Here is a 23,258-nt window from a genome sequence, read left to right as displayed (position 1 = left end):
TGCTCCCCGGACGCCGCACAGACCCTCGAACATGTCCTGAACGAATGCCCCGTATTCGGTGGCAAGAGGTTGAAGCTCGAACTTAAAATTCGAACTCGAAATCGACATGGAGCGCCCTCCTGGCAGGGAAGCTTTCAGGACCGAAATTTGCCGACTTCTTTGTGGTAATTATGAAAGCAGTAGCGCAGGCCAACAAGGTGAAAACAAAGCCTCCGTAATGCGGAGGGGACAACATGGGCAAAAAATTAGTTAAATTTTGACGCAATATTTTATTTGATTTATTTTTTTAACAATGATTTACACTATTTTATTATTTTTTACAATTTTATGACATTATTATTATTTTAACAATTTTACAAATAACTTTAACCAATTTAGATTAATTAAAAACATGGATTTTATTTTATTTCAATTTTTAATTTTCAATGTTGACAATGGTAATAAAAACCATATACATAAATTTATAAAACATAGTGAATAAAGAAAGAAGAATAATAATTTAAAAATAGAGGAACATACATAAAAGAATTTTTAAAGATTTAAAGATCCCGAATAAAAAAAAAATATCGGGAAGGAGGAAAAAAAAAGTGCGCGAGGTCGACTGATTATTTATAAATCAGTTTGAACACACGGTACCATCTGTTGACACGCATGTTTGTTATAATTAATAAACCCACGGGACTTTTTCTTTCCATTACAGCCATGGTCGGTAACGACTTTTTTTAATTTGTAGCACGACAGGGTGAATTTCACTTTCCGAATGTCAATGGCACTTTTTGAGTGATTTTTGTACAACCCTTTTTTCTTTTGGTTTTAAGGTCTTAAACGTACAGATAAGTTCAAGCAATGTCAATAATTATAAAATCACAGAAATATTTAAGTTAAACACAACAAAAAACTATATTTTAGGTCACACTAATGAGATTGCAGTAACACGAATGATTTTCTCATAAACATAAATGAGAAAGACGGCACAGTAATGAGAAATTATTATTACAACACACATTTTATCGTTCACAAAAGAACATTTACTTTATTATAATATAATATAATTTACATGTAACAAATATTTTAATATAACTTCTTGTATCAAATTCCTTCTCATCCGTGTAAGACCATCTATCTGTCTATATGTAATAAATAAATAAATCTAAATAAGTATTTTGTTAATGTCATATAAACTTTGTTGTACATCAATATATCATCATCACCACCATGAACATTATCATCATGATCACCATTATCATCAGCATCATTACCATTCACATCAACATCACTAGAATCATCATCGTCATCATCACCATCATCACTGTCACCACCATCATCACCACCACTATCACCATCTAATTGTTATATTTCAAGTAAATGTTTGGCTTAACTTACTACTTACTTACTTACTTTTAAGTCAAATAGTTACTCTATTTGACTTAAAAGTAGACAAGAATGAAAGTGACAATAATGATATTTGGATACATTTTTAATTGTCAAGTGTGTAAAATATGTTGGACCGTTATAAAAGTGCGTGGATATTAAAGTTACATTTGTCTAATTGATGTACAATAAAGTTTATAAAACTATTACTTAATACTCATTTAGATAGATTGCTTTACATGAATGAGAACGATTTAGTCACTAGCGCTGAAATTGGTATTTATGTCGATTTTTTTGCTAAAACGGAGATGCACAGGCTACTTCACTGTATGCACTCCGCACCGACAGCAGCCCCTTCTCACGTGTGCGAAAGGTGAAGGTGATGCGGTATGAACTTTTGTTATTAGGAGGCTTTTAGTTGAATTGACACTAATGATAAGAAAAATTAAAACACATTTTGTATCACCAAGAAAACATGTTTGTTTATAATAAATTGGAAAGTTACGGTATGTATTCGACGTGTAAGTTATTAGAGTTTATCCTCGATAACAAATATTGCGATTACCACGAGTGTTTAATTTTTTTCTTCTTTTCTTAAAATTATGGAACCGGCTCCCATGAATGAGAAATTACCCACTTTTTTAATTTTTATTTATTACTGTGACGTAATAAAGTAGTCTTTTTTTGTGTAGGTAACACAGACTAAGCAAGTACGCAATCATATTAAATAAATAATGCTTAGCATTCATGTAATAACATAAAAGTTATTGAAAGGGACACTTTTTGGAGGTTATCTGAAAACGACCCGACACTTCCATTACGTTTAAGTTCTAGTTCAAGAAAGGAGATTACTTAAATTAAAAATTAAAACATTCGCTTAAAATGTTTTTTTTTTGCTTAAAATTTCATTGCAATTCAGCCACTTGCTATTTAAATACTTATTATTTAGAATGTCTTTTAATTGATTTTAATTATTTTCTATATAAAAATTTAGTAACTTTTTTTTACATCATCATGGCTGTATGCGTGTTTACTTTTAACAACATTTTAGTTTGAGTTTTTCCATGTAGTTAACATGGAAGAATTTAAAAAAAACTCGTCATTTGCCACACCCATATTTTTTTAGAATGATAACGCACACACTCAACATAGCCCCGCACTTGGGAAACACTGCGTCGCGGGTGCCATGAACACACACAGACAACATATTATAATATAAATATGGTTCACAACATTAACTGCCTCCGTGGCCGAACAGTTACCGTGCCGGATTGCCACGCAGAGGTCCCAGGTTCGATTCCCGGGCCGGGAGAAATAGTTGTATGGCCTACAATTATTTCTCTCGTGAGTTTGGGTGTAATTTGTGGTTGTCTATGTATGTGCCCATGGCACCCGCGACACAGGGTTTCCCTAGTGCGGGGCAATGTTGAGTGTGTGCGTTATTATTATTAGTATTATTATTATTTATTTCCTCGCAAATGTGGTGAAAACATTGCATGTATCACGGACGTTAAAAAAATACAAACATCAAGTGTAAAGCCCTCAAGCCTTTGACTTTGGGCTGCTAATAGACCCTCGTTAGTAATTTCTTATTTATCGTCCTTATTACACAATGTATTATTAGCTCATGGTCTATTGAATAATGTTATAGTCCATTTGTGTAGGTACTTAAGCAAATGTAAACAATCTTGAGATGTCAATTTAGTGAAATATATATTTATAAAATGATTTTTACTTACCTTCAAATGCAAAATACAAATACTTAAGCTTCTTAAGAAATTTCATGCCTATTTTTATACTTATTGATTTGTAAAGTATATGTTTCAATAAAAAGATGTATCAAAATTGTTTACATTTACTCCAAAGGTGCAGCAACACGTGAAGGTCTTGGTAGTCAACCAGAATGGTGGGTACTAGATGAGTAAATTCCGGAAGGACCATTTTGGAAAATAAACTAGTTCTGATAATGCCCCAAATGTCGTGCGAGTGGTGAATCTGCGGGATCGCACGGCGCGACGCCCGCTACACCTGGCCAAGAGGGTATTAGTGGGTAATCGGGGGGTTTTAGTGGGTATGCCTTCCACCTGGAGGGCTAGTCCCACATAACCCTTGAGCCTCTCCAAACTCGAGGGTATGCAAACATTTCCCCGTAAACAAAAAAAATGTAGGTATAGGGATTTACTAGTTTGAGTAAATTTGTGTGGTTGCCTGCTACAATATTATTATTCATTCTACTCACTAATGTCTGAGTAAAATCATGTCGATGTAACATGTTGTCGGAGTCGCGCGTGTCGAAGTTCAGTTTTAGAGTCGTCGTAAACACGGGATATACTATAGCATGTCCAAGTAATAAGTAAAAACACTTTCCCAATATCTTTCTATAATGTACTATACAATCTACTCAACTTCCGAGTTAGAGGTACAAATTTTAAAATTTCACCAATAAAGGGGGTAATCGTTTGCATTGATTTATTAGGGTCTTTTCACTAATGGCGGTGGCATTTCAACGTGTCACGAAATCCCTTCAACCCACCACTATAAACCCCTTCGACGCCTTGCTAAAGACCCTAAACTTTGCATAATTACCAAACCAAGAGTATTTACAGAAAAAAAACGTAAAATTAAAACAAAAATTTAATGTCTATAAGCTGTACATAATAATAACATCTAATAACTAAATTCACTTTAAAAGTTTACTGAGGGTGTTCATAACATCAGTTGCAGACTGGTCGGTTAGAGATGCGGTGCGCTCCTCTCCTTTTTCTGGAAGTAACATAATTATGTAAAATATGTATTAAAATGACAATGACAATGACAAAGGTCAATAGTCAACCGTGACCATGGGACCTGTAAAGGGCCCGAAACGTCGGTTTGTTTGAAAAAACAAATATACGCGATTTAAATCCGGAAAAATAGTTTTATTCCTAAGGTCAATAGTTATTGACCTCAAAAGATATCTAAATACTTTAAAGGATGATAATGATGGATTTATCAATCAAACATCCGGAGTAAGAAAGGTAACCAGAATAAAGTTAGTTATTATATATTACAGAATTAAGTTATACATATAAGGAATAAGTTCCAGTGTGGACTGTATAACACTACCATAACTTAGTAAATAACATAACGTAAAAAAATAGCGTATCAACTGAATCTATTTTTTTGCAACTAGAACCAATATATTTGATCAAAGACTATATAAAACCAACTAAATCACGACTTTTGTACACTCTTAGATCTAAGTTAGGTTCTGTGATTCACGAAATTGAAGAATGGAACCGCTGGATAAAGTTGATCCCAGCCCTGAAAATTCCTACTGTCATGCAACTAGAATTGACTAAATCTTGACTAGTCAAATTTGACTTACACAGCTAAAAAAATTCACCAACAAGAATACGAAGAGACCAATGAAATTATTGAAGAAAGAAGAAAAATTGTCAATGAATTGATTTTTTAAGCCACAATCAGTTCATCAATTGTTTTGTGAAAATAAAAAAATAGATGTAAATAATCAATGTTTTGTTGGTCGATACCCATCCCTAGGGCAGAAATAGAATGGAGATTTACTAAAATACGGCAAAGGCTACAAAGCGCAGAGGTAACCGTGTCCCGCATCTACTAGTACTCCGCACACTGTGGCTACCATGAGCAATCATCCCCACCCCGGGCGTAAAACCGTTTAATATAGAAAATACTGAACAGAATTATTACATGAAAATTACCACTTAGCACGGTCCTGAACACTCAGCCAGTTCTTGTAGACATTCAGCTACCTCCGCTTCAGTCAAACTAGAAAGATTTTTGGACATTTCTTGGGCTCTGTCTGTGGGATATATGATAAAAGGATGCATAGGATTTAAGGTGCGTACAATATAGGAACTAGAATATAAAGGCATAAGGTATAGGAAAGGTAACTAGGAAAATTACAATTCATAACTACAAAACGAAACGGCTAGAGTTGTTTTCTATAATAAGGCATTTTATATAATTAAAACTGGTACAGACACTCGAGAAGAAAATGACTACAAACCATAGCGAGCCCAAACGCGCGGTTGAATGCCCTTGCACTCGCGAATCAGTATGGGAAAGTCTGGGTTGGCCTTCTTAATGTTCACGTAGTTTTTGATCAAAAAATTCCTGAAATCAATGTAAAAAGTTTGTCATAATAGTAATTGAGGTTGTGTTACTGTTTATGTAATCAAAATATTACTGTACCTCACACCTTCAGCGTTCTTACTAGTCTGGCACAGATGGATTCTGAGCTCCTTTAGAGCACCACCGATCCTCAAAGACATTTTTGGTTATACAATTTGTTATTTAATTGAAAAACACAAATCCAGCAAAAGGGTAAAACTATTTTAAAACGTCAAATGTGAATTGTCAAAGTTTTGTTTTCTTATTTCTTTTGGCTTTTCGCGGTAAGAGGTGCAGCCACTTACAGTGTTTTGACATTTATTTGCCATTCCTTTATTTTTTTCCATCTAGAGAAATATATACATAATATTTTTAGGACTTTTAGCTTGGATATAAGTCTTTTGAATCAGGTCTGCGTTTCAAAATTTATTCGTTAAAAATCGCATAGACTATTAGAAACAGGCCAAAACAACCTCTCAGAACTATACGAGCTGTCACACATCCCATAGTTCGGTCTGCAAGCCCATGTCATCAATACGCTACGTAAGTATTATTATAAACTTCTGCTAAAACGGCCCATTCACTACCAGGATGGCAGTCCGCCGCGCAGGCAGGAGATTGCTCACTATCCTGCGTATGGCCCTCGTATGGAATCTCGGACCCATCGCAGGATTACAGAATGGCTTGCACGCTTCGATTACATTCATAATCGTATAATGCAGGATAATGAATGCTCCCTAAAAGGGAGCATAGATATAATAAGTTAACATGGCGGCACCATTTTTGAATCTCGAGAACAACAGCTCGTAGCTTAGATCTGATTGCACCCAGAAAAAGTCGTGAATTAGTCGGTTCTAAACGCGAAATTTTAGAATTAGTCGCTCCTTTGTTTAGAAGATATAGGGTAAATAATTTATTTTCATTGATAAGTACATTTTCGTAGAAAAATTGCAGACAATGAAAAATGTATATATGTATAAGGAAGGCCACGGCCGCCGCTCCAAATGTTCATTGTGAAATGACTCTAGATTTCGTGTTCGTGGTGATTAAAATGATTTTGAATCGACAGTGTAATAAACAATATATTTTAGATATCTACTGAATTTTTAAGAGTCAAATTTAGCCGTAACACCAATTCGTACTTAAAATTACTTGCGCTATAAATTATAATAGTCATCGTTTATTCAATTAAGTCATTCAATCATTATTTAATTATTCTGATCAGTAGTCGTACGCGACTGTACTCCGCATGCCTCGTTCGTCTCGTGTAAGCTAGGAGCCCAACACATAAACTAATAAATGTCATGCGTACTAGAAAGCGTCCTACCCGATATCGCGACAACCACCCATTCTCGAGGAAGTAGTTTAATCTTTGCGAATATAGATGGCGCTTCTCGCCGTGGACTCTGGTTTGCCAAAATATCACTTTTTCACAAGTCAATGCTTTTTCATGACTAATTAAGGCAATAATAACGAAACCCCGCGCGCTCCAGTTAGTGTCCAAGAGTCCGCGTCTAATGGTCCGACCCTATGTAATACGACCCTAATGGCAAGGACTAGAGTATGATTTCTAGTGCTTTAAATCGTACTCAAGTCCTGACTTGAGCATTGAGTAGAGTTCTGGAACACGACCCTGCCACTGGTTCGAGTTAGAAGTCTTTCATGTGCGCGCGTCTTTTATAAGTATTTACTTACGTCGTAGTATCTGTGTAACATTTCTGTGCCCCGTTTTTTATAGTAATAAATACCCATAGTCCTCTACCGACTGACTTACTTATTTAGCCTGGCCATAAAATGGCTACCCAACGGTGGCCCGACCTTGAGTGATATTCATGGATTAAACTGTTCAAATTGTGTGAGTGTACGTTTCTATTCGAAAGTGTAGTGATATGAAGCACCTATTGACATTTTTCGTAACGATGACTCGTACCAGAAGACAGTCACGACGACAGTCTGAACTCTTCGACGACGCTGTCGAAGATGATGCAGCGAACCGACACGACTTCATACCTACCTCTCAGGTGTCAAACATGAAGGCTGCGATATGCAGCGCTCTTAGGCAGAATCCTTCGAGAGGCTATTGGATCGAGTGCTGGACCGGCAAATTGCGCCAGCTTCGTTTGTTGTCACATCTCCAGCACCAGACCCTACACCTGGTAATTTCGCAACGTGCACCGCCCGCTTCTCCGGCGACCCCTCTGATTCAGTAGAGGCGTTCGTGGACGCGGTCGAAAGTTTTAAAGACTGCGCCAACGTGTCTGATGATAACGCTATACGTGGCATGTCCATGCTCCTGATAGGACCTGCTGCAATCTGGTGGCAAAGTAAACAAAAAAACAAATTAAAAATACTACGTCGTGGAGTTTTTTTACTACGTAATTACTCGACTGCGAAGCGCATACGGCGACTGACGGCCGCCCTACAAAATCTATAAAGAGTTATTTTACTTGGAATAATGTGACGAAAACACAAATTTGTTTGTAGCCAGAGCGAGGGCTCTTTTATCGAAGCTTCGGAGACCTCACCGAAAAAGTTCAACTCGATATGGTTTACGGCCTTTTAAATCAAAAGATAAGGAAAAGGTTACGTCGAGAAGAGACATCAGACATCTTCGGATGGTCGGGAAATTTGTAGATATTTTGCGTCTCATTTTGGATCTGTGTACTCAAGTGGTAATGATGATGTGACCTGTAATTCCGCTCAGCTAGCTGATCCACTGGATACATCAAACTGTAGTGTGTTGTTAACATCGCCAACTCTGAATCGTGACATGGTTTTAAAGAAATTAAAGAGCATCAACGTAAATAAAGGTGCTGGCCCGGATGGAATCCCTCCAATATTTATCGTGAGATGCGCGGAATACTTGGTGGATCCGCTATTAATGATTTTCAATGCATCACTTGCTGTTGGAATATTCCCATCTGCGTGGAAGATAGCCAAAATTGTACCTGTATTTAAGTCCGGTGATGAGAACCTGGTTAGTAACTACAGGCCAATCTCAATTCTATCTTGTTTTGCCAAGTTATTCGAATCATTGGTTTGTCCGTGTATAATGCGTCACACTAAGCTATTTTTGAGCCACTTTCAACATGGTTTTGTTCAACACAGGTCTACAGCTACCAATTTGGTAGATTTTTCAGAAGGTCTATTTGAATCTTTAGACGCTAATAAACAGGTGGACGTTATATACACGGACTTTAGTAAGGCGTTTGATCGTGTTCCCCACCATTTTTTGCTGCAAAAGTTATCGGTGTATGGCTTCAGCGACTCTATGTTAAGATGGGTGAAATCTTACCTGGATAATCGCAGTTTTCACATTGTCCTTAATGGTTTCAATTCACAATCGATCAATGTCACATCAGGTGTACCGCAGGGCTCTCATTTAGGCCCGGTATTATTCAATATTTTCGTAAATGACATTCCTCACAGATTTAGATACTCAAAACCGTATTTATATGCAGATGATCTAAAGTTTTGCAGAGTGATTGATACCGTTGAGGATTCAGTTTTGCTTCAGAGTGAGTTGGATGAAGTGGTTGCTTGGTGTAGTGAGAATGGTATGACCTTAAACGCTAGTAAATGCTTTGTAGTAAGGTTTGGTAGAATGCATAACATGGTTCTTTACAAATATCACATAAACGACATTTTGATACAGGTATTGGATGAAATTCGAGATTTAGGTGTTATATTTGACAACAAATTAACTTTTATTCCGCATATTGATAATGTTGTAAGTAGGGCCTCGCGTATGTTGGGATTCGTACTGCGAAACATTAAAAGTTTTCGAAGCTGTAAACCCAATATTATGTTATATAATAGCTTAGTACGCAGTATCTTGGAGTACTGCAGTGTTGTTTGGAGACCACACTACGCAACACACTCCTTACGTTTAGAACGCATTCAAAAAAGATTTGTTTGGCACTTAATGTACTCATGTGGAATCTCCAAGAAAAAACTCTCCTCGTACCAGAGTCGTTTATCACATTTCAATGTGATGTCTTTGGAGAAACGTAGAACTCTTTTGGATATGTCATTTGTGTCAAAAATATTTCGTCATGAAGTGGATTGCTCTCATTTGCTTCAAAAATTCAAATTGCGTGTTCCCTTTAGATATCCGCGTAACAAAATTAGTCCATTACGTGTCCCACCTCGTAAAACTGTATTTGGCTCAAACTCACCCGTCGCAAGGTTGAGTAGAACGGTGAATGGTTTCAGTGATAGCATTGACATTCACCACGATTCACCTTTCAAGATTCGGAAGAAAATTTCTCACTTACTCGACTGTACCAAATAAGTGACCTTCAGTATATTGTGCTCCATATTGTGATCTTTATTGTTTACTTTATTTAGACACTGTTAGTTTTTAGTTTTTATTAGACATTGTTAGCTTTTAGTCAGTGCATGTTGTGTTTACCTTTAAGTGTTTGTGGCAATTAGATTATAAAATAATATATGTATATCGAATATAAGTAATATTGTACACAACGTTGGTGAACCTAATAAATAAAATAAAATAAAGAGTGCAGTAATGTCGCGGAACTTATCTTCCATTCACGCATGATAGAGGATTCTACCGATGAAAGTGCAACATCGTCATCCACTGCGTGGCGTGCGAAGCGCGGCGTGGCCGCGCCTCTCACCAAACCAGCAAGGTACAACGTGCGTGCACCGACATCCGCATCGCCCCGAGTCAACGCTGCTAGCTTCCCTCCACGCGCGGTAAGCGTGGGTGCAGCTACATTATCACGGCCTGCAGCGACCTTGGCGATGCCCACGCGCGCCATGGATACGCCCGCCCGCCGTCACTCCGGGCGGCATTGTCGCTGCCGGCCATACGTCTGGTTTTCCAAGAGCGCCGGCCCAACTGGGAGTCGGGCCTCATTCAGTGTCGAAGGCAACCCAACCGTTTTGTATATACTGCAAGCAAGGTACGGGCATCACAAGGGCCTGTACAGTAAATTGGCAGAGCGAGGTGAGTGTGACACTTCAATTCCCGTTTCCTGTTATCGGTGCGGTACTAAAAACGTAACTCGCGGAAATTGTAAAAAGTGCGCCGAACAAAGTTTTTAAGTGTGGACACGGCCGCACAGTATTCCGTTTCTAGTAATAATGATGTGGTGTTACCTGAATGTAATGATAATTACGTGTCGGATGTTGCGTTAGGTGAAACATTTCTTTTTGCCGAAGAAATTTCGCGAGAATTCAACTTTTCTCCGAACGGGTACCGCCGACCTAGTTCGAAATGTGCCATCTGATCGCTCATCTTTACACGATTTCGAGAATTTATGCGATTCCGTTCATTGCAATGCTAAATGTTACAGTCACGAAAATGTTGGTCGTTGTGTTAACCATTTATTTGTGACAAAGTCCGAGTGTATTGACCGAGAGGTTACTATGGATAATTCAGAAGATTTTTGTAATTTTTCTACGAATGATAATAGTTGTTCGAGTGATAATATTTTTTATTTTAACTATGATAAAATATGTAGGTATGGATCGAAAGGTTAACCTGGATATTCCGAAAAAAGTTTGCCATTTAAATACTAACGAAAACATTTTTTTGTCCAATGTTGACAATTGTATGGATCGAAAGGTTAACCTAGACATTCCGAATAATGATAATTATATTAATAACGAATTTATTTGTGACAAACTGTAGTAAACATGAAAAATGTGGAAAACAAAGTAACTGTGATAGTTCTGAAAATGTTTGTGCTCATTATATAAATTGTAGTCGTAAGGGAAATTTTATAGAAGTCGCGCGCACCGGTGAAAGCTCCGATAATTTACTGCGCCGCGTTTTACGACCCATTTTCAATATACAAATTTTAGGATCGCGTGGAACCGCCTTGATTGATACTGGTGCCAAGCATAGTATTGAATAAAAAAAAATAAAAAAATTGTATGTTTTGTTTTTGTCGATGTTTGGAAATGTAACAATTAAACACTACATTAAGTATAAATTAAAAATGTTAAATATGCATTTATGGCTATGGAAGAGCGGTGCCTCCTGACACTGGCTTGATAAGCTTAATAGGAGGTACCATCCACTGTGAATGTAAAGTTAATTGTATTACTGAAATAAACATTTATTATTATTATTATTATTGCAGGTCACACTCTATACAAAATCCTTAAACAGAAGGGCCATCCACTTCGATTCGCGCGTAAATCTATTAAGCTCGCGGATGGATATAGTCGCGAAGTTGAAGTCTTGACTACTTTAGATGTGAACTTAAATGAGAGGGTGATAAAAAACCCTTTTCTAATTTTACCAGAGGCAATGAAGCATTGCTCGGAATAGATTTTCTCCTAGCGGCTGGGGTGGTAATCGACTTCTCTCGTGAATGTTGGTATTTTGCTGACAATCGCCGCATTCAATATCAAATGTGTTTTGTACCACTTCACCGGATCATTTCATGCTCCTCCTCTGACGTGCTTAGGGTCGATGAAAGCATGCGGTTTCAGTCACTGGATACGAATCAGTTATCTGACAATGATGATATTTTTCAGCCAGGGGGAGAGCTGACACCTTTCGCTCAGCACCGTATTGTCACGGGACCGCATCGTCCGCCACCACACCACCACCATGTCTCCCAACGGGCTGACACCTACAAAACAAGTGTTTCCTAAGACTTTCTTCTTTGCGCCATTAAAAAAATCGAATAGAAATTTTCGAAAATACCATGCAAAGCAACTCACCCCTTATCGTGATCGATTTAATACTGCTGCGGTACCTATAGTACCCTTACCTCGACGTGAGTGTCCTCGGCGAATGAGAACGTGTAGCACCGAGTCAGACGCAAGAGGGGAACTACTTTCGCCAGTTCATGAGCGAGGTCTCCTACATGAACTGCAAGGAGAGTATAGCGTGTCAACCCATCTAGTTCGTCCGAAGCGTACTAGAAAGCGTCTTACCCGATATCGCGACGACCACCCATTCTCGAGGAAGTAGTTTAATCTTTGCGAATGTAGATGACGCTTCTCCCCATCGACCCTGTTTTGCCAAACTATCACTTTTTCACTTAGACTATGGAAACTATAAAGGACATGTTACGTTGATATATATAAATCAGACGTTATATGTATATGATGCATTTCGACGTCGAAAACATAAAAATGTTATTGCCTTTTTTTAACTATTACGTGCCGTCTTAAGCCAAAAGAGATAACATTACATTGGTCTGTGTCAAACACGGGAATCGAAAATACGTAACGTCATCTTAAATGCCAACCGTGTCCATTTCGCAGTACATGAGGTACATGATACCGTTGTCAAAGGGAAGTACATCTAATGTCAAAACAAATGATTTTCCAAATGTACTATTGAATTATTCGCATGTATTATAATTAAATTGGACAAAAATATTGACAGTGAGAATAATTAGGTATTAATAAAAATGCGACGCTACAGCATTAAGGAATGTGGCTTTAGAAAAAGTGCAAATCAATCGAATATTACATTGCACAGGCATGAGTTATGTTTTTGTCTATAAATCACACAATTGCCAAAATATTTCATGTAATTAGACTTATGTAAGTAGTTTATTTATAAATCTTGCCAAATTTTGCTTTTGTTACTTTAGATTGCCTGTTTGTTTGTATATTTTGATGATTGTTGTTAACGATTATTTTGAGATAGTGTTGATTTTATAAGCATACATATTATCGATATTCTGTTATTAAAACAATTCACTACGAGGTTTTTATTGTTCTTTTTTTAATATTTCATGTTTTCCTACAAATGAAAAAAGGAAGAAAGAATAGTTGGAAATCATAGGACTGCCGAATATAAACGTTGGATCAAAGACCATCTTCATTTGTTCGCTTCATTTTGAAGAGTCAAATTTTAACAGAACTTTGTATGTAACTAGATTACATGATATTAAATATATATTGAAATGCAAAAGCGTTACTCGATCAAATCCATATATTTTCAAGTGACAAGTGAAACATGTCAACAACCGTATCCAGGCGACGGAGTTAGTCTATGACACACCTCCGCCGTGATTCCCAAGAATACCTGGAGCCGGGAGCAGCTGGTCCAGGTGGCGGATCCAGATGCGGCCGTTGGCAGTTTCGATCTGATAATGTAGGTTTCCGAGACGACGGGTCACTCTACCGAACTCCCACTTGCTCCCAAATATGGAGTAGTTTCGAGCTTGAACTCTGCTCCCTGGTAAGAACTCCCTCACAATGGTACCAAGTCGGGGTTCAGACTTTGGTCGCGCACGGATCTTCGCGGCTAGCCTAGTTCTTATTTGTCGTCCAAACATAAGCAAATATGGTGAGTCTCCAACCGGGGTGGCCCGAAGTAGAGTTTTGACTGTCCGGACTTTGTGTAATATTCCGCCACGGCGGAGGTGTGTCAAGCGTAGGTTTCTTGCAGTGTGGACATTTGAATTCACAGTTCATTGACAGTCTCTTCAGTTCCGACGCGTACACGGCGACTGATTCATCGGGCTGCTGCAGTCGTGATATGAAGGTATGTTGAGATGCCCATATGCTAGGTTTCGGGTCGATGTAATTGTCTAAGATGTCAGATAGCTCTTCGAAAGTCTTACAGAGCGGATCTTCTGGAGAGCACAGATCGTGGGCTCTTTCGTGTAGTTCCGGAGGCAATGTAGACAGAAGCATGTAAACTTTCATTTTGGGATCATTAATATTGTTCAGCATAAGATATACTGAAAGCCTTTTCATATAGTTCTTGAACGATTCTTTTTCATGAAACGGCATGAAATTGAGTCTGGGGTGCGGGTCGCGTTGAGAAGTTAATTGTACCGTGCTGTGTACAGGGATACCTTCGAAGCTCCTAGCGTGTTGTGCCGCCGACATGTATGTAGAAGGCACATCGGTAGAGGGAGCAGGGCGTAAGCCATGTAGTTTCACCTGTATCTGTAGAATGATCTCTTCCGTGGTATGTCGTTGTTCAATCTCCGATTCTAGATTCTCCGTTTGACCTTCTATATCACTTTGAATATTATCAAATTTCTTTTTGTAATTTTCGAGATTTGACAGTCTTTGACTTACTTCGAAATCCGATGTAATTTGTATTTGTTCCAATTGTGTCTGTAGTTTCGTTAATTGGCCGCGTATTGCGGCCCGTAAACGCGTGAGACGGTCTAATTCTTCCGCCATCGTCGCCAAAATATTAAATATATATTGAAATGCAAAAGCGTTACTCGATCAAATCCATATATTTTCAAGTGACAAGTGAAACATGTCAACAACCGTATCCAGGCGACGGAGTTGGTCTATGACACATGACAATGCACTTCCATCATTAGGTTTATTGGTAAATAATTTTATGTTCAATTTAGATTAAACAAGACTCATTTACTAGTTATTCTCAGTTATTATTAGACTCGTGTGTGTTTAGGCATACTTTGGTTACAGTAAACTAAAGAAACAAAAAAAAAACCGTTTCAACATTCAAGCCATACATTTGCATGTCGATAATGACTTATTGATAGATTATGGTACAACACTAAAGAAATCCGTCATATGTAAATTTCAAATTTTGGTTATATGCACGTTGATTCTGTAGTTAGGGCAGCTCCTTTCTTTTATTTTTTTCCCATCCTCTAAGCTTTTTCATGACCAATTATGGTAATAACGAAACAACTTCCGGTAACTTCCGTTTTATGCGTGATTACCGACCCTCACCCTCGCGCGCCCCAGTTAAGTGTCCAAGAACCCGCGTCTAACACTGGTTCGAGTTAGAAGTCTTTCAAGTGCGCGAGTCTTTTTTGCTGTAATTTTATATTAGTTCCTGTTACAAGTATTTACTTACGTCGTAGTATCTATGTATGTAATATTTCTGTGTCCCGTTTTTAATAGTAATAAATACCCATAGTGCTCTATCGACTGACCTACTTATTTAGCCTGGCCATAATGTATTTAAAAAAAAAAAACAATTTCTGTATATTAAGCAAAATTTGTACGTGAGCTCCGAGACGAACACAGGCATAAAGAAATAATAAATCGGTTACGTCTTAACAAAGGAGCGACTAAAACTAAAATTCCGCGACTAGAACCGACTAACTCACGACTTTTTCTGTGTACAATCAGATCTAAGCTAGGAACTGTGGTTCACGAGATTCAAAAATAGTGCCGTCGGAATAAGCTTATTCCAGCGTGGACAGTAAACACCTTAATAACATCAAAATGGCGTAACGACAAAATCTAATTTTTTACGACTAGAACCGACTAAATCACGACTTTTTTAGTGTAATCAGATCTAAGCTAGCTGTTGTGGCTGTCGAGATTGAGAAATGGTGCCGCTGGAATAAGCTTATTTCAGTAAGGACAGCAACCACCCTTATACATTTTGAACGGCAGACCGACTAAATGTAGTTTTTTGCGACTAAAACCGACTAAATAGCGACAGTTTATCTGGCTAGTCAAATTTCAAGAACTCGACTATGGTCACGCTGGAATAAGGCCCGCCATGATTGCACTAAATCCGCCCACCTATTAGGTCTTCTGGGGTCTACTCTCGATCTCCGTCCGAAACAATTACTGTCAAATAAGTAATATTCGACAAAATTAAAAGACAAGTGTCAAGTATGAAGCTTCATTCGCATCACGCGTTCTTTCATTTGGTCAAGTATTGCTTATTTGGCAGTAATTGTTTCGGACGGAGATCGAGAGTAGACCCCCAGTGGCGGGTACAAAACGCGACCACAAGTTACGGATAAACGGGTGTTCGAGTGGCCGCTTTCGAGTCACTGCGGAAGTGGCCCGCGCCATGCAGCCAGCTACTAGGGGACTGGTGGCTGCGTCTATTGCAGCCATTCTCAACCTGCGACCTGGCGGGTCGCAGCTATCATGTGCGGCCCGAAACAATATTATAATAGAAAGGTGCTTTTTAAGACTATGGTTTTCAAAATTAGTTTAGTCATGTGCGAGATCCGCGAGCACATTCATTTGGAAAATCTCTGGCACATAGAAAAAGAAACTATCACACTAACTAGATTTAATTACGCAACGTTATTCCAAGAATTTATCGAGTTTTAGGAACGATAAGAATATGGAAGTATTTTTAAAGAAAAATAAAAAAGGTGTATACCGAATTTTGAAAATTAGTAGCAACAAATGTGCCCGCCTGCGACTCACGTTATTCATTACGTCTCTTTGTGAACCATCGTAATCCAAAATAAAACATGCAAAAAAAGGTTATCATTATCACTGTGGCACTTAATATGGCACAAGGGGTACCTATCGACTCGACCACTAGTGGTGGCGTTTCGAGCCCGCCACTAGTGGCCCATTGGGCGGCGCGACAGCCCTGTCTCGTAATTTGGTTCATCCGATTCAATAAACCTACATTTATTAGTGGGACCACGAGAAAACGGCGGTCATACACTGTTTTAAAGTTACCGAGGATGTTTTACAATCCACGCTGGAATAAGACACGCAATTGAGCGCTCTGTATATTTCTTAAATGTCAATAATAAGAAGTACTACAAAAATGTCCATGCTTTTTAATCTGTAATTTCTTAAGGGATTTATAAATAATTTTAAATAAATATCACGAATCATTCGCAAAACATCCAAAATAACAGCACCACACATGAATTGGTCAGAGAGCCTCCATTAGTCAAGACCATTCCTCCTCCTAGGGAATTTTTTCTCCTCAACTTGGTCGACTTTCTCAGCTACAGCCGCTAGCTGCTCTGAGGCGTTAGCAGCTGCATTTCCAACAGTTTCGGCGAGTTCAGCAACACCTTGAGAAACCTGCAAATAAAGAAAATCATAACTTAACAAGTTGAGCTGGCAAACTTATAATGTACAGATATGTTGTGGTATTGAATACAGCCAAAATATGGAATAATATAATAAAATAATCCTGTAGCCCTCCCTAAAACGATAGCATAATAAGCCAAGAATGGTAACGCCATACACATGTACACCATGTATGTTAGCAACCTTCCATCACTGTTACCAGCAATTTCACCACTACTTACAACTGAGAGCCAAGGGTAACTTAAAGAGCTGTAAGACTTTTTCAGCTCTTGATTATTTTTAGCTCGCTGGTTAAATCATGTGGCTGCTTAGGAGTGGGTTTCACATATCTATAAGAGAGCAACGTTGACTTAGGATACAATTATTATAATTGTCTCATCTGCCTAGAATCTATAATATCTTAGTGGGCTTCAGGTGGGATAAAACAAAGAATAGAAAAATGAACTCATCACTGTTCTTAACTTTGAACTGATTAGCAGGTAGCACTCCAAGAAGGACTCTGGTATAAATAACAGGCAATTAAAACTATCAGACGTACAATCAAAATAAATTAGTTAACATACTACATCTGCATCAGCTTTTACTTCAGCTGCAGCTGCTTGTAGGTTATTCACTGTCTCTTGCATCTGGGGAACCTGTTGTATTGGCTGTGAGTCCATCACTGGTGCTGCCTACAATAAAAGTAGAAAAACTGGTATGTTAAATCTCTTTTTAGAGGTATTTTAAATTCTGTGAATTAATGTCGTGCACTGAATCCTTGAGAAAAATAAAAGGTTAGTGTGTTGGTCCGTAAATCAAATTTGAAGAATCAATGTAGTGTACAGAAAAGATTACTGATTAATTTGTATGTTACTAGTTATTAATAATTAGTAATTTAGTATTAGAATAAAAGACAATTCTCTTTATGAATGCGGCTGGAGAAGGGCATGGTATGATATGGTGCCTATTTTGCTGGAGGAGAGCATTTTGGATCACAAACAGGGTTATTTATAAAATACTAACAGCCTTGCAGAACTATGACTACATCATAAACAACAACTTTAGTTACATGAACTTTAACATATATTTATACTTCATTTCAATCCATTTTGAACAAAATGTAAATCATGCAAATCATAGACGGTTTAGTGATGACCAATTGTAATGCCAACTACAAATCGATTAATTAATTGAATGAATACATTTCTTAAATTAAGTCATAGTAGCGGTTTTCCTTATTTATCCTATATAAGTATATTAAAATTTTTGGAAATCTTAATTTGAATTCCTCCTTCAAATCGTTATACCCAGATAGTCCTTCGATTGCGATTGAAATATTAGATTTACTAATTGATTAAAAAACTTTAATTGAATGAATCAAATGTTTTTTTCCTACAGCACTATGCAACCATCGACAAATCATAGAAGTATAGATGAAAAATAACCTCACTTTTCGACTACCATTTTTAAAATATGATTTTATGATGCTATTCAAATGAATATTGTTGGAAAAAGTTATGAGATATCAAGCCGAAATCTTTGAAATATACATGAAAGTGATACTTATTTGATTTATTGAGTGATTGCTTTAGAATTTTAACCAGTTTTGTTTACTTTCTGTTCAATATGGATTGGAACAGACTATCAAGTTTTTGTTGTTACATCTGACACTTATTACATCTGTATTTGTTTGTAGTCCTCCCCGACAATCACCAGATTAAAAATACAAGTATATATGTATATACAAGTCTCACCTGTCTACACTGATGCATGCAGTGGCAGTGATGCCGTATCACATTCTCGGCTGCTGCTACCTCTTGCGCATGCATCTCGTTTTGCTGCAGCTAGAAAGCAACAAAAAATAGATTTAAAAAAAACGACATTCTTGTGATGAAATGAGACTGTACAAATATTGGGCCTCTCCACCAATTTTATTATGCATGATTTTGAGGTTATTTTTCAGTTTTTTTTCTCAAAAACTATTAATATTATTAGTTTGAAACTTCGTGGGCGGGTTCCCCTCGCATACCCCTCATTCCCACATTGTTTACTCTTTTTTCCGCGTATTTGGTGCAAAAATATATAATTTTGAGGTACTTTTTTTTTAATTTTCAAAAATTAATATCTCGAAAACTATCAATGTCCTAACTTTTAAATTTTGCAGGGGTGGTCTCCTACCCTCCCCCTCAATCCCTCTCTGACGTCACATTTACTAAAGTCCTTCCAAATATTGCAAACCTCTAACCAAGTTGAGTCATGGTAATAACAAATGGACATATGAAACAAAAGCTTACGTTTTCAGCCAAATTAGGATCCGTGTAGTTGTTCAATTCACTGGCCAAGTGCATGGCCTCTGGCAATTTCTCGTGTCCCACAGTAGCGTTGGTGATGCCCTGCGCTGCGTGCAGTAAATTTGTGGTCGCGGAGTCCCCATGATGCTGGTGAATGTTTTCGGGAGCGTTCGGAGCCAAACCCAACTTTGCTTCTAGTTGCTCAATCCTATTTTGTAGGACAGCGATCGGATCCATTTCAGCAGTAATTTACACGAAACAAAAATTACAAAATTTACTAAACCTACTATAAACAAGTTTATAGTTTGAGCATAAACAAATGAAAATCATTGGAATGGTATTTAAAAATTTTCAATTTGTGACAATTATATGAAATGACAATAAAATAATGACACGACTAGTACTTTTTTTTTAGTGTTAATGGCTTTGCCTTCACATTTAGCCAATGAAATTGTTGGGAAAGCGAGGTTACAAATTATGGAAGAGGTACGGAATTTGGATGAAAAAGGAAATGGTAGGTAATATAAAGGGACCTACCCAACCTACCATTTCCTTTTACATCGGGTAGCTATTGTAAATCAGCATATATATTAAAGCTTGATTATTATTTTCGATAAATGATTGAACTATGTTAACAATAACAGTCAGACGACAAGAATCACGGCGTGATTGGCGGTGTGATAATTGGAGGTTTTTCGCTGTTGTGAAATTATTTTAAATTAAATCTAGTTTTTCTATTAAGTAGCTTTTACTTTGACGCTAAATAAAACTCCAAAAGATATTTCTAAACGTAGAAAATAATGTAAGCGTTCCAAATTATATTTTTCCAAGTTTTTCAAATATTCCCAATTTTTCGGGAATTTTTCCGGAAAAATTTCCACTGAAATTTTTCGAAAAATTACCCAACACAGTAGCAATACAACAAATTGTTATACTAGCGATAACACGAATACATAATTAAATGTTAAGGTACATTCAAGAGCACATCAAGCTTGACAGTTTGTACTTTGGATCGCTCTTATCGTAAGCGGCATAGAGTTAGATTTAAGTCTTAAGTTTCAAGCTTTACGCTTGACGTGCTCTTAACCCTGTATAATAAAATGTAACATCCTTCGAGAATATATTGCCAGATCTTCGAATTATTAAATATTGATGAGATTTTTTGCGAAAAACTGTTTCGGAAAGAAGCAGAAATTCGTGTTCATTGTGTGTGAATATGACATTATACCCGTTTTATTTTGATTTCCAGTGTCGGATTTGCCGTCTAAGCAACCCAATCAATCAATAATATCATTATCATCGACAGACATATTATGTAGTATTATCATCAAATAATTTAATCTTGGAAGATGGAAATAAATAATAATAAAAAAAAGTAAACAGTATAGTCTATGGCTACCAACTGTTACTGTCAATGTCAACTTTTTCTCCATTTGTTTGCCTGCCAGCTGTTATATTGTGTGCCGTATAGAATTTTACGTGAATTTTATTTATATATCAGTAGTGAACTCTCTTGTCAAATTTATATAGGATAAATAAAAATGGACGAAGAATTAGGACTTACAGAAGATGATTTTACGATACCTCCTGTCAAATATGAATGTGAGTTCAATAAACATGCATTTTAATTATTATGCTTCTTTACACAGGTTTCAAGTTTTATAACGCTAGTATACTAGTATATAGATATCGTTGGTTTTATATATTTACTTTTAATGTGTTCTTACAAATTCTTTCGCAGATTTGGATCACACAGCAGATGTACAGTAAGTCTACATTAAACTATAATTCACACATTCATTATGATAAGGTTTTTAATCTTTTCCTTATTCTTTATAAAAGTAAATCTGTACGTAGTTGATAATTTTTAGAATGTTGCACATAAAATATTATTAATTAATAAGTTAATGCATGACTCAAAATTACGTATTGTGATGCAATAAATTTTGCAAATGTAAAGTAGTCCTTGATAATTTGTAAAAGCTGATGGATGATACAGAACCAAACGGGAGGTGGGGTGGCGTTGCCACTGTGAATTTCAGATGCAAAACTGATGAATAAACTTTACTGATTTCCATTATTAGAAATGTACTAATTATTTTATTTTTCAGATTGCATGCTTGGGGAGACAGTCTCAAAGAAGCTTTCGAACAATGCGGCATGGCTATGTTCGGTTACATGACTGAACTCAATTACGTACAAATCAAGCAAGTGCACACTATTGAAGCATCAGCTGATGATATGCTTGGTCTATTGTACCATTTTCTTGACGAATTACTGTTTTTATTCTCTGCCGAACCCTTTTTAATATGTAAAAAGTTGGTAATAACTGAATTTAATACGGAAGAGTTTAGGATAGTTTGTAAGTGTTATGGTGAGGAATTTCAAATTGGCAAGCATCCACAAGGAACAGAAGTGAAAGCTATAACATATTCAGCGATGCAGATTGTTGAGGAACCAAAGGATAACAAATTTGAAGTTTACGTTATAATTGATATTTAGACTTAAGAGTACCTACATATACTTTTGTTTGTTAAATTCATGTCGTTTATTATTGTAGCTAAGTATATGGGTTTACAGTAAACCTCATCATTTTTAACTTAATTGGTTGATAAATAAGCAGGTACTTATTCAATCTAATATACTACTGAGGTCCACAATTCCGGACAAAAGTTCATAGAGATAGTCAGATTTTGTCAAGTTACAGCAAGCCATTTACCCAGATTACATTATATAAAGCATTGTTTTTATATAGCACACCCATCCAAATAATACACATTGTACTTGTACCAGTTTACTCGGCGATGTTCGACAGTGTAGTTGAACCTTTGGTGCTGGTGAAGTGAATGTTACATACATCGATACTCAATACTTACACACAAGCAGCTTCATTCCCAAGTCAGTTAAAAAAACTATTGACATTGTCAATGCTTGAATCAACTGGCTGTCAAGTGTTAATTTGACGTTTTATCTACAATCTCAATGGGTTTGTGTTGTTATTTTGGTTTATTTAATTTTCACTTATTAAAAAGTAAGTGAGACAAAGAGGAAATTAAATAAACCAAATTACTCTCAAATGTATATTCTCAAAAAAAATAATTCAAATGCATCTAAAATAACTAAGTCCTTCGATGATGATGATGATGATGATGAATCATATACGTCCGGAACAAAAATAAAAGATAAGACCCATGATACAAAATATTCTTCAACAGATGATTCAGAATATTCCTCAACACACGATTTTCCTGTAGATAATCCCCTGCCAACTAAAATCCAAACAGGAAAATGTAAACGTCACGACGAAATATTAAAGAAACGCATGACACGTAATTTCAAACTAAGCGATTTCGCAACTTACCAATCTAAAACAGATGATTATGAAATAGAGCAATTAAGCAGTACTTCCGCGAAATGTATATGCAAACCTATTAAAAATCGATTAAAAAATCAATCTAAAGTCTGTAACTGTGCTCCCAAAACATGCACATGCACAGCAGGTCAGTCTAAAAAAAATACATGTCAAAATAATAAAGAATTATCAAAAATATGCAGAGCTCGTAAATTCAAAACTGGTGCAACAGATACTTTTGTACCAGATCAATTCAAAGCCTGTAACTGTACTTCCAAAACTGATAGTTCCACAGTAAAAACACGTAAAACTACTGAAAAACTATCAAAGAAAAGTAGAGCAAGTAAACTCAAAACGGGTACAACAGATAATTTCGCCCCAGA

General features: G+C 36.8%; 4 protein-coding genes across 5 annotated transcripts in view; 2 read left to right on the top strand and 2 right to left on the bottom strand.

The window, feature by feature from the left end:
- Positions 1-3,989: 3,989 nt before the first annotated feature.
- Positions 3,990-5,742, bottom strand: LOC113233289 (NADH dehydrogenase [ubiquinone] 1 alpha subcomplex subunit 2). 2 transcript variants are annotated; one of them, XM_026468355.1, is made up of 3 exons: positions 5,587-5,742; positions 5,402-5,508; positions 3,990-4,134 (listed from the first exon to the last, which is right to left on the bottom strand). In XM_026468355.1, exons 1-3 carry the CDS (start codon positions 5,664-5,666, stop codon positions 4,052-4,054), a joined length of 270 nt encoding a protein of 89 aa, XP_026324140.1. In that variant the 5' UTR covers positions 5,667-5,742; the 3' UTR covers positions 3,990-4,051. The 2 variants fall into 2 exon arrangements, with proteins under 2 accessions (XP_026324140.1, XP_026324139.1); XM_026468354.1 differs by lacking the exon at positions 3,990-4,134 and adding an exon at positions 5,094-5,194.
- Positions 5,743-16,926: 11,184 nt separating this feature from the next.
- On the bottom strand, positions 16,927-19,793 carry LOC113233286. Its single transcript, XM_026468352.1, has 4 exons — positions 19,527-19,793; positions 18,987-19,076; positions 17,817-17,924; positions 16,927-17,244 (listed from the first exon to the last, which is right to left on the bottom strand). The coding sequence occupies exons 1-4, from the start codon at positions 19,758-19,760 to the stop codon at positions 17,104-17,106; spliced, it is 573 nt and encodes a 190-aa protein (XP_026324137.1). The 5' UTR covers positions 19,761-19,793; the 3' UTR covers positions 16,927-17,103.
- Positions 19,794-20,982: 1,189 nt separating this feature from the next.
- On the top strand, positions 20,983-22,710 carry LOC113233287 (protein archease-like). The gene is made up of 3 exons (XM_026468353.1): positions 20,983-21,125; positions 21,265-21,289; positions 21,635-22,710. The coding sequence occupies exons 1-3, from the start codon at positions 21,065-21,067 to the stop codon at positions 22,023-22,025; spliced, it is 477 nt and encodes a 158-aa protein (XP_026324138.1). The 5' UTR covers positions 20,983-21,064; the 3' UTR covers positions 22,026-22,710.
- A 296-nt stretch (positions 22,711-23,006) lies between these two features.
- LOC113232748 overlaps positions 23,007-23,258 on the top strand; it is a 4,759-nt gene continuing 4,507 nt past the window's right edge. Inside the window, exons 1-2 of the mRNA XM_026467526.1 lie at positions 23,007-23,023; positions 23,079-23,218. Of these exons, the coding sequence (XP_026323311.1) occupies positions 23,007-23,023; positions 23,079-23,218 (157 nt within the window). The remainder of the gene's footprint in view (positions 23,024-23,078; positions 23,219-23,258) is intronic.

This window comes from Hyposmocoma kahamanoa, unplaced genomic scaffold, assembly GCF_003589595.1.
Source record: "Hyposmocoma kahamanoa isolate Upper Pololo Valley unplaced genomic scaffold, ASM358959v1 78, whole genome shotgun sequence".
NCBI lineage: Eukaryota > Metazoa > Arthropoda > Insecta > Lepidoptera > Cosmopterigidae > Hyposmocoma > Hyposmocoma kahamanoa.
This window is presented reverse-complemented; position numbering and strand designations above follow the sequence as displayed.